Source organism: Pieris napi, chromosome 20, assembly GCF_905475465.1.
Source record: "Pieris napi chromosome 20, ilPieNapi1.2, whole genome shotgun sequence".
Taxonomy (NCBI): Eukaryota; Metazoa; Arthropoda; class Insecta; order Lepidoptera; family Pieridae; genus Pieris; species Pieris napi.
The window spans coordinates 2,617,875-2,630,486 of record NC_062253.1 but is presented as its reverse complement, the minus strand read 5'-3'; the positions used below and the strand labels follow the sequence as shown (position 1 = coordinate 2,630,486).

The 12,612-nt window shown below is 33.3% G+C and overlaps 1 protein-coding gene across 1 annotated transcript; it reads right to left on the bottom strand.

The window, feature by feature from the left end:
* Window positions 1-5,613: 5,613 nt before the first annotated feature.
* On the bottom strand, window positions 5,614-11,074 carry LOC125059735 (longitudinals lacking protein-like). The gene is made up of 5 exons (XM_047664280.1): window positions 10,905-11,074; window positions 10,547-10,666; window positions 9,666-9,752; window positions 8,149-8,295; window positions 5,614-6,749 (listed from the first exon to the last, which is right to left on the bottom strand). Exons 2-5 carry the CDS (start codon window positions 10,640-10,642, stop codon window positions 6,693-6,695), a joined length of 387 nt encoding a protein of 128 aa, XP_047520236.1. The 5' UTR covers window positions 10,643-10,666; window positions 10,905-11,074; the 3' UTR covers window positions 5,614-6,692.
* Between the last annotated feature and the right edge of the window lie 1,538 nt (window positions 11,075-12,612).

Below are 12,612 nucleotides of genomic sequence, written 5' to 3'. Positions count from 1 at the left end.
CCCTAGAATCCAAGTTAGTTATAACAAAGAAATATTTAAATAATATCGATTTTCGTATCGGATTTTATTTGAACCGATTGTCTTTTATGTCTTTTTAATATTGGTAAACCAATGTTTAATAATATCTAAATCGGAAAAAAAAATTGATAATGAGTTGATTAAATTCATTTTTACAAATAAACATAATATATTTTCGATACCTTTGGGTTCATTTGTCGTATAAACCATAACTCGATTTTAGAAGAGACAAAAAACGTTTTTGATTTAGAAAAAATTTAACGTTGTTTAAGAATTTCGACAAAAGTAGATACCTATACCTATTACCTAGACATATGGTTACTTTGAAATTTGGAAATATGGTTACGATAATCTTGAGTTCAAATCGCTGCACAACTGACGTTCCGGGAGCACATAACAGACATGTTAAAAAGCATAGATATTATATGAGATTAGGAATTATCCTTTTTTTAACGTAGGGTAGACCGAGGCGAATCGGATCAAAATAAGAAATGTGTTGATAATTCAAATATCACATTCACATAGAACGCACTCAACCGGCGTTTTGTGTCGCTCCATTTACTGAGCACCTCCGGACAAAAGCAGTATTTCGATCGCGCTTCTGGATCAGTGGCAATATCGCTCGTCAGCCACTCGGTTTTTTGTGTGTGTCGCAATTTGGCGCTCATCTAAGGTTACGTACTTACGTTTTCTTTGTGTCGTATGACGGATTTGTCTTAAAATTTAACTACTTTGGTTTATATTGTTAAGCAAGGTGCTAATATTGAAGAACCAATTCGCTTTTAAGTATAATCTTAGAGGTTATCGTCTAAAATATTTATTTCAAAAGTCTTAATTATGGGGCTAATCGGATAATCCTTAGGGGGCGAATTGGATGATACTTTTAAACTGATTTATTACATGTTTGAGGTTATTGATTCATATTTATTTCATGACCACCGGAGAATGGTGTCAAGAAAAATTAAAGAGGCTGTAAATTAAGTCCAGAACAAAGAGTTGACCTTGCGTAAAGCTGCTGAGAAAAAAAGGACCATTATATATATGTGAATTATGTGCCAATAATTATAATGGATCTTATTATTATATATTTTTACTGATTCCAAAGTTATTTAACACTATTCCTTAAAATTTTGTTTTATTTTGTGCACGATCCGATTCACCCCGAAAGTTGGGGCGAATCGGATATTTTCCTTTTTTTAGTTTTTAATAGCTAATTAAGAGAATATTTATGTATGATTTAAGTTTTCAAATATTTATTTCATAGGTAATTGGTACTTCTTACGATTTTATCAATAAAAATAACATTATATAGCACTTTAGTATGATTTACTCAACCTCAAAGAAAAAGTGATCCGATTCGCCTCGGTCTACTATACTAGGAGGCAAACGGGCAGGAGGCTCACCTGATGTTAAGTGATACTGCCGCCCATGGACACTTAGATTGCCGGAAGGCTCGCAATTGCGTTGCGGGTCTTATAAGAATTGGTACGTTATTAAAGGACCCTAAGTCGAATTGGTTCGACAACACTTCAGTGGGCAGCTGGTTCCACATAGTGGTGGTGCATGGCAAAAACTGCCTTAAAAAGCGCTCTTTCGAAGGGCATCAACGTTCATGCTTTGCGTTGATCAGAAGTGCCTATTGTCTTCTGTTAGAGCGTATTCAGAATACATTTACACGATTTTTATACGGATTTATTGTTATACTTATCCTTTAATTACGACGTTGTTTGTGTTGGATATAACAAGCTAGAAACCAGACGGAAAGTACCTACAGCTAGTCAGAGAATTATTAGTAGGTAAACCTAGTGTTCAAGAACTCACTATATTTGAACCGAATGGCCATTTATTACGAGAAAAACTAACCATATTTGCAGTTAGGGGCAGAAAGAATATGACAAGGCCCTCTTAATAAAGTCGTTGCGTTTGCTTTATACCGTCTTAGTAAATATCGACATTTTATTTCGCAAAAGCGGCATTGAAGGTTCTATGTAAAAATGTAGCATATTATGCCTATTACTTCTATTGTAATAACTATTGAGATTTATATTAATAACTTTAGCTTTGATTTTTATAAATTACTAGCTGGCCTGGCGAACATCGTACCGCCTAACAGTCGATTCTTTATTTTTTTTAAATACTTATTCTGCTATTCGGGACACCGGTCTAGCTAGTAAGATAAAAGAAAAAAAGTTGATAATACAACAAATACATAATGTTAAAAAATTAAAATTTACCTTCCCGGGACCACTCCATTAACATTTGAACTTTATGATATGGTATTAAAGTTCAAATTGACTTTTAAGTATTATTACGAATGTTTTGTATGGGAATATAGAAAAGTGTTGTTTTTAGACTTTTCACTCAATTTTTTTAAATTTTTCTCTCCGTAAGAACCATCCTCGTACTTCAAGGAATATTATAAAAAAAGAATCAGACAAATCGGTCAAGCCGTTCTCATGTTATGTCGTGACAACGGAAAACGGGTTTCATTTTTATATTATATAAGATAAGATAACTAAACGCATTAACTTTAAAGTACAATAGTAATTTGCCATAGACCGTAGAAATAGAGCGCCCAGTAAGAAGCGGCTCTTCTATTTCCAATGCCGATACCAACTTTCATATTGAATTTTTAGATTAATAGGTAAACAGATGTAAAGTTTGGATAGCGTGGTACAAGATCTGAATCTTCTTCTTTTAGTGCCTCTTCAGGTTGTCCGTCAGTCTCTTGAAGCGTGTCTTGTCCTGTACCAGATGCAACTCTTCCTTCTACGAACACGCCGTACCCTGGATTGCCCATTATAATTAATTGAAGGTGGTAGGGGTCATGGCGTAACACGTGGCCCATGTACGCAACTTTCCGTTGTTTAATATCTCAATAATGACTGGATCGCTGTCACTTTTGGAACAGCTATATATAGATATTATAAGCGTATAGTTCCACATACTTCGTTTGGCCGGCGGCTGAAATTGGAACTACCGTCGGCATTTTGAAATGTTAGACAAATTTCTAGGTACGTACAATAAATAATTTAAATATCTACCAAAATCTAATAAAAATCCAACTAAAATGTAATTATTTTTATTCATTGTATTATTAATTACAATGACAATGTTTTAATTATCAAACGGTTTTTGCTAGGTATCTTAAAATGAATAGTACAGGTAACATAAATTGTTTCTAAGTTTGTGTCTCATTTATTACGTTTTTTAGATAATATAGGTACATTTTTTTATTAAGACATTTCAATAAATTAAGCCTGCATGTCTATATAATCTCCTTATAATGGTTCATTTTTATTTACTGGCAATACTAATCCATGACAGCCACGCTCTTACCGGCCAAGAAAAGTATGTGGCACTGTAATTTGAGGTGACGTAATGATCTCTATGTATGTAATCTCGTTAACTTTGTGTTTTGTAGTTGAAATCCCAGAATCAGGTAATAAATAAAAACAAACATTATTTTCATTTTATTATAATCTAAAATTACAAATCTTTCATTACAACTATTCGACGTGTTCATAATCGCTTTCATACTCTGTCTAAATTACAGATTTACATTTATACAACAACTATTTTAACAAGGCAAGGGAATGAAATAAAAGCAATAAAATACTAGTGTTAAGAAATCGTTATTACCGATTCCAGTAACTCAAGCCGTTTTATATTGGATACAGGAGAAACTGACCGCCATTCTAAAACGTAAATACACATTGAATGTCATCTGTCATTTTGACAGCTCGAGTGACGAAATTTCGACGTGACGTTTTAGAATACGAGTACTTATGACATTGCACTCTATGGACACGATTTGTACTAAGTAAAAATACAGTTCATCGCAATGACGAGAAGTATAAAAATAAAAACTTAAAGTAAAGACGTAGTTAATATTACATAGTCTATCAAGAACTATAGACAACTGTCAAACACATATTGTATGTGTGTTACGAATAAACAACTCAATCAGGCGATTGCAAATTCATACAGTATTCGTACGAATTAACTAAAATTTATTGATTTCAGGGAGCGTTCAAGTATTACGTAACGAATTTCGAGAGGGGGGGGGGGTTTATTTGTGGTGGGGATTGAATTACGCGTTAATGTTAATATTATTTTCAACTTTCCAGTACTTTACACCACACAATGGTAACTTTTAGGTTTATAAAAAGTCACTGGGTGGTCACGAAATGTTTTACTATTGGCTAGAGAATAAAGTTACGGCGCAACATGGGGGGGGGGGTCACTAATCTCCAAAAATTGCGTGACGTAATACTTGAACGCTCCTTTATATTTAAAGACCATGTGTTGAGTACATGCTACTGTTAGAGTCAAGCTGAAATTAATAAAGCGTACTGCGTATCTTTAAAATTGAATGAGTGATATCAATACCAACGTATTAACTTGCCTTAGCTAAGCATGCGTCCAAATTCTTAGCCTAGAAGGACTTTGGATAGTTCCTTTTTTTAGTTTGGAAGTTCTGAGGCTCAGGGCTCAGTATGACTCAGTATTAACATAGGGGAATCATAAGGCTAAGTCTGGATTTTAAATTACTATAAAAGCGCTTGAACGCTTTATAAATTTCAGCATTTCTAGTTCAGATGGGTTAGAACGCAAAGTTCTGGTTGTATAACGGCCTCTTATTAAGAAATTAACAATTTGAAAACACTAACTACGCCTGAGAAAATAATATCCCGATTGACTTAATCTTAAACAATAACTAAAAGGCACAGACAAGTTAGAGGTAGAATTGTCATCTGTCAGATTTTGACAGATGACTTTGATTTAGTCAGACTCCGCTCCGAAACTTGTCTCTGAATTTTAGATTTAGAAAGGGATTCGTTTAAATCTGACTTAAAAGTTAATAAATTGCTTCCGCAATTATTATGCATGTTGTTGACAACACTTATTCTAAAGCAGAATTAAGGCTCGGTGTAAACTTTTCTGGTTTAATGAAAACGGTCCAATCCTCGGTTTGATTTGTATAAAAAAAGTTAAAAACCGAATCATAACTGCTATTTGGAATACTTCAAAAAATCAATTACCTTTTGCTTAGGTAAGATCAAATTTGCTTAGGTAGGTCAAATTCGATACAATTAGTGTCAATCGCAAATGACATTTTGCCTGATAGTCTATAGCGTATGGCAACATTGCAAATGACAGTGACAGGGCCATGTATTAAACCAGAATAGTGAATTCCACCAAATTAAGGCAACCATCGGTACAGTGTCAGCGCGCCTCACGATGTGAATATTCTACACTTTGGTTGCGGGTAACTCATTCTAAGGCTTCGGCTAACATAGCTCTAGGCAAGTGTTTATGGTTTTTAAACAAACGTTTCATTTAAACCATATTACTTTATTTATTATAGCTGAATTTTATCGGAAAAATTGGTGCAATTACTATGTAGTGTTTGATTTACAAGAATTTATACAATATCTCACCGAAAGATTTGTACTTGCCAATATTCATTGTTTATACCAATGAACTGTCAATATTTGACATTGACGTTGACATTCGATCGGTCCGGAATGAAAACTAGTAACTTCACACTTGCCCACAGACTTTACCAATCATTGAATACAAAAACGGTAATGTTTACGAAAATATTTTTATATTTAAGTTAGCATTGATGGAACGTAATTCGAGACACCTTATTCACAAAAGAAATAATTCGACCAAATTAAAAATTCCTTATTGCTATGGCAATGCGAAATGGTATAATAACTATTCATAGAAAAAAGTGATTTGACAGATTAGGTATTAGATTAATATAGAAACTTTCAAAACAACAAAAATTTGTATTCGTGATCAAAATAGAAGAAAAAAAAAACTATTTAAGAACTGTCAAACCACATTTTCTCTGAAGCCTTGACATATTTGACAGGTTGAAATAGACAAACTGTGGCCAGTATGGAATTGACATTTATATGAGATGGTGTCAACTATGTTTCATACAAATCTATAACGCAACATTTAATACTTGATAGTCATAAAAAGGCTTGTTACTTGCCCATGTACCGCGCTAAACGTTTTTCGTCACTATTTTCACCTAAAAGTCACTCACTATACGGCGTTAAGTGCCGGAGAGTAATATTAAAAACAATAACGCGAAGTTCAAAACCCCCCTACCTGTAACGAATTGTAACGTTTTACAAGACCCCCCTTCTCCAAAATTCATTACGTAATACTTGAACGCTCTACTGTCAAACTTGTTCAGAGAAAACATATTTTGACAGTTCTTAAACTTAATTTCCTTGGCGTTTGCGACTGGATTTTAAATATCTATCTATGGGTAACCTTTCTAGACCCGGCAATGTTTTATACCATCACGCACCACCGATTTAATTAAATATTCACAATAATCTGTGCAAAAATAACTTTTCTATTTAAACATTCTCACAGCTTTATTGCTAGCATGGGAAATATTTGTGGAACATCGATAGACACTTGCTAAATTTCGTTTTTGACACAATTCTATAAAAATATATGTATGTCTTAAAAAATTAAAATTTAATTATCTAAACTCCATGAATGGACTTCACACACATTTCGAATATAGAAATGTCTATATACGGTTTTTTGGTTATATATATCTGAATGAACACAGTACAATTTATGTGGTCAAGAAATTAGCAAGTGTCCACGCACAGATTTGTGTTTATGTGTGTGTGTTAGCCTTCCCGCTTGATGCTGGGCATCTGTGGAGGCGGCTCAGCTAAACCTTTAACCTGTAATGGATTTCAGATAACATTATTTATTTATTTTATTTTTATTTATTTACCCTTCGTTGCAAATGAAAGAAACACAATACATAAAAATTCTATGGGATGCAACGGGCGGCCTTATCGCTAATAAGCGATCTCTTCCAGGCAACCCTAGTTAAGAGAAAAACTTAAAAAAAATAAAAAAGAAACATGCGTGCGAGAAGTGCAGAATCCTTAATCTAAAGTAATACAAACTAAAAACTTAAAAGCTAATCTTACAAATACATGGACAGCGAATAGTGATGTAAAAGGATTTACATAAGAATTATACAAGTCACGATTGATGAGGATAGGATAAGGTTAAGAAATGATTATATAGAAGAGTTTTAAAAGATGACAGAGAGGTAGCCAATCGTACGGAGTCAGGCAGCGTATTCCACAACTTAATGGCGGAGATCGTAAAAGAATTGCCTAAGAAGGATGAAGTGTGGGATGGAATTTCCAATAAACATCTATTAGAAGAGCGTAACATATAGTTAGAAGGACCTAAGAATTTGAAGTGATTTTTGAGATAAGAAGGGGTTTTCGGATTGAAAAGAATTGAGTATAGAAGTTGAAGAAGATGAGCGTGACGTCTGAATCGAATAGGTAGCCAAATTATATTCCCAAAGCCTCTAATGGCTTCAGCGGGCGACTGTTATCGCTGTCGTAGGTTCGAACCCCGGATGTGCACAAAAACAATATTAAAACAGCACCTTTTCAATACTGCACTTAAATTTTTATTTTTGTAATTTGCCAGTCAAAATAGGCTTTCATGTCCAGAGAAAATAAATTATTATTGCGGAATCAAATCTAAATTTAAAAAACATGTCTTAACAGAACTTGCAACCATTGATTTTAGTTCAGAATACGGATTTTAACGCAGTCAGACAATTCTATGGACTGTTAAACTATACCAAAGTGTGTATTGGGCTATTTAACAGTATGAAAAGAGTCATTAATCTGTATAAAAAAATAATTTATTTAAAAAAACATTACTTAAAATATATTCGTCAAAACGGACAAATATTAGTCCGATGGAGTATATTATCATCAGAGACTGTTTTTGATCAAAATATAATGTTAAAAGAGTTAGCCTAGTGGCTTCAAGCGTGAGATTCTCATCCGAGGAGGCTCAAAAAGTCGACGGCGTGTGTCAGGCACAGGAGGCTGATCACCTACTTGCCTATTTCATTGAAAAATGATCATGAAACAGGTACAGAAATCTGTAACCTGAAAAGGCTGTGCAATTTAAGTTGCACACATTTGATAAATTAATGATTTCAATCACGTCATCCATATTTTTATACAGATTCCTTTAAACAGCTTTCATTGAACTTTACGTATTCTTATTAATATAAATAGCAGCTTATATAATGCTTACCTTAAGCCTCGCGGCTGTCTTAAGGAAGGCGGGCAATTGTTCCTGCGACACATTGACCTCACCGGCATACATAAACTCTAGTATCGCTTGGAGATGGAGATACGATACATCCTTCAGTATTATTATTGGATGCTTTGATGGATTCTCCTGGAAATGTTAACAATTCCTAGTTTTAAGATATTTTAACTTGGTTTAACAACGCACCCACTAAAATACAGACAAAACCGTTTACGACGACATCGTTTAGAACAATATACCGGTTATATTGACCAAAATCAAAGGTCCCGGATGAATTCTATTGTATTAGGTTCTTAATAATGTCATCGGCGGTTACAGCTATCGGTTTTTACTACCAAATATGTGTAGTCCCTTCGATGTCGTTATAACAAATTTTGAAGGTATCAATAGGTTGCGATGAGTGCCCTTTTTGGGCGTGCCGTAGGCGTGCCCCCATATGCTATAAAAAAAATATCACACGCAATCCAAAATGTTCTTAAAACAAATGGTGACTTTCACCAGTATAATACTCGAAACAGAACCAACCAGGCTCCAGAAGAAAAACCACTCCTTATATGGAAATTGTATTCGTTTTTACAACAAACTCCCTAGCGAAATTAGAGAATTATTACTAAATAAATTCAAAGCTCTCGTTAAACGTAAATTAACCAATAAATCTTTTTATTAATTTGACGATTATTTAAATGATCCTAATCCTTGGGATTGATTTGCTCCAGTTCAAACAATTTGTATGACTCAAAACTTAGTGATTAAACAGAGAGTCTGAAAGTTTCTTCCCAGTTCTTCTTGCCTGCTCTACGCCCTTGACTTGCGAACTGGTAGTAGTTCATAAGTGTACTTGTTTACCTATATTTGAAAACTATGTAGGAAGGAAGGAATATATCTATTTTTATATGTTTGTAACTAGATTGTTATATTTCAAATATGTGCTGGAAAAATTCATAAGGAATTTTGTTAAGCATTATTAATTAGCAAATATTTCCGCATGGACACATTACATAATTATTCTAAGTATATAATCCGTACAATAAATACATTTAAATTAATACGGCAAAATGTACAAAAACTTCGGAATTTGAATTGTTTAACATATCTGTAATGATTACAAACGCATATCCTTTGTTATTGGTATAATTCACAAAATTATACATTTATTCAAAACAAAAATGATTGTAATAATTTCCCATTATTGATATGAAAACAGATGCATAGTTGAGACGCAAAATGTATGGAAAAACAAATATGTCTTGAATCAAATTAAGGAATTATTGATAAAGCGAGTTACTAGTTTAACTAACCCAACCAAAAATACACACGTCTGACAAGCCTATAGTCTAATTTGGACCCTTATTGCTCATTAATAAACTAGCAAAACTTATCAAAAATTATATATTCATAGTAGATTCAGCTAATCAAACTTTAGTCAGTTTTCTCTTTAGCTATCTCTTTAACTAGTGACTGTAAGCCACATATAATCATAACAATAGTATAATGCTCACCTCTAATAAACTTTTAAAATAAGGACTACACGCAGACAGGACCATTTTGTGGGCTTTGCATGTTTGTCCCTCGCAAGCTAGTGTTACCTAAAACATATTTTAATTTACAATAGACACTTCTATATATTTATGAATTGCCAGTTTTCTGGCACAGAGTCAGGTCAGAAACTTACCTAATTTAATTTTAAACATATACCTGATAAAACAAAAATTGCTCAAAAATAAAAGAATCATTTGCTTGCCTATGGCATTGAGATATCATTATTTTAGAATTTTACCAATCAAACAGGAAATTTCTCATATTTTTCACAAAAGAATTTGTTCTGTATGTAGATGAGATTTTAAATAAATAATAGTACTTTTGAACAATTTCTTCTCAGAGAATATTTAGATTAAACTTAAGGTTTGATTTTAATATGATTTTCTTGGTTTTTACTTTCTACTAAACATATCTTATTATGTTATTATATAATTATATAATTATTTTAATTGCAATCAAACTGAGTATGAATTCCCAGAAACACAATTAAGAAATCAGAGAAATGGGTAAAATTTATGAAAATAGGACAGAAAATGACAGGTTCAATTCTACTGATTGATTACAGAGAATAAAGTTGAAAGAATTCCGTTACAAATCGCAAAATATTAAAGTATTATTATATTTGTATTTTGTTTACCCGGCTATCTTAAATGTAGTGAAATATTAACTGCATGGTAAATAATAATTGCTTTGAGGCAGAGGCCTTGATATGAGTGAATAGCAGCTATGTTGTGTGCATTTTAATGCTAGGACAACAATGAAAGTAAAATAACATTGTGTGAATTCTATTAATAATTTTGAGAGTACAATCTAAGTCAAGGTAAATAAAAAGTTGACTTACATCAGTAAAGCTTTTCTCGTCTCGTAAATGCCTAAACGATGTCACCATATTTGTTTGGAAATCGTTCCATTTTAGGAAAAATTGTTGGTCCCCCATATTGATTTCGTATTTTCTAAATTACTGCAAAATTAGAAATAGTTATAGCTAAAAATAACATTCGCTTTAAGTTTTAACGACTGTTAGGCCGTACACAAATACAGATGTTATTTAATACATTACATATTCAACGGAAACATAAAATGTACATGATAATCGGTGCAGTATTTCTACGTCACTAATAGAAATGCATTTCTGATTTCATAGGAAATAAGTACAGCTTTTCAAAAGATAAATACAAATTTATCACACGTTTCCTTACCGTAAGAATTATTATCTTTGAAATGTTTATAAATCCAAGGGCGACACGTAACCTTTCACAATTACCACCTCAACTTAAACAACATAAACGATTGCATCTGAAAATAAAGACGCCGTCTGGCATAAATTAGCGACTTCTTTCTATTTCTTCAAATTCCTTCAAATCTTCAGTCATCTATTTGGTGTTGCCATTTTATTATTATAAATTTTAAATATTTGTTATAAGCTAGGTTTATTAAAATTGTATTTATTTTTATCTATAATTTTAGAAAATAAATTTAATATTAATATAAGTTAAAATGATTAACTTATTAAAAGAAAGATAAAAAATCATGAAGAAAATACCACAGATATTTTTCAAATGTAGATCTGTATGCTAAATAGCGACATCTAGTGTTCAGTAGCATAATTTTGTAATGTCCCACAAATTGACATTTATCGTTGCTTTTGTGGAAGTTATAGGTACAATTGGATAGAAATCGTATTTAATTCAATACTGATAACAAATACGTAAAATGCCGACTAATAGCTTTAACTACTACTAATTATAGCTATACTAGAAGCGCTTAAGAATAATTTTGCCACTATATTTTAGTCAGTTAAGTTAATGTGGAGTAAGCAAGTTTTTTCTTGAAACTGGCATAAAGTTGAAGCTGTTGCCATAATATTAAAAAAAAAAAATAAGCAAGTTAGAATAATTTATTATTGTCATTTTTTAACGCTTACGTTGAGCGTAATTTACGTGTCAAGTTTTATTTACGTGATTATACCTCATATAAAACAGTAATCTATCTTAACAGTAACATGTAATTAGCAACAATATTAATAAAATTAAACTTATAAACATAAACTAATAATAATAAAATAATATACATTGAAATAAATAACGAAACTTAACATAAACTAAAATATAACATTAAAAGGAGTCCCTTTAGGCAAGGTTCCGAAGATACTGGCAGCGTTCCCCCTTTGAATTGCTAGACTAATTCTTTGTCCGAGGTAGCTGCCAGATCTTTGGTCTCCTGTGATGTCGACTAACCTTTTTGAAATTTCTTTAAAAAGCCTTAAAGCGCTAGGACCCCACGGACCAAGGGTCTCGACACCGAATGGGACAAAATCATATTCAGAGCCCAGACCCCTGTATTTGCATGCTTTATTTTTTTCAGCCGCTTCACAAGCCGCACCAGCTCTGTAGTTGGTTCCATGTAGATGGGAAGGGGCCAGCGTGTCTGAACAGGTTGCATCCCATACCAGTACCCGACCCATCTTCCATGGAATCAAACTCATACCGTCCGGTCTCTTGCCATCGTCTCTTGCAATACCACTTGGCTCAAGAAGACTTGGCACGTTGACGGTGGCAAGGGAACGGCGTATGATATCGTTAAGTGCGGCACGTCTCGAGAAGCGGCCTGCACTTTTTTGGCATGACAGGCCGTGATGTCCTAACTTGTTGACATCACTGCCACAGGGACATATATGAGGAGCGCAGACCGGAACCCCAAGCCGTAGACAGGTTGCGATTCGAAGCGTGTCAGGCTCAAGAAAAGTTCCTGTATTTGACGATGGGTAAGCGTGAAGCCAGTAGCCGGCCTCATGCGTACCCACGGCCAAAAGCCTAGCACGCGCCGAACCTGTACTACGACTCAAAAGATCGTCAAAAGTCAACTTGCAGTGTAAAACTTGAGCGTAATTATTTATAAATAATAGTT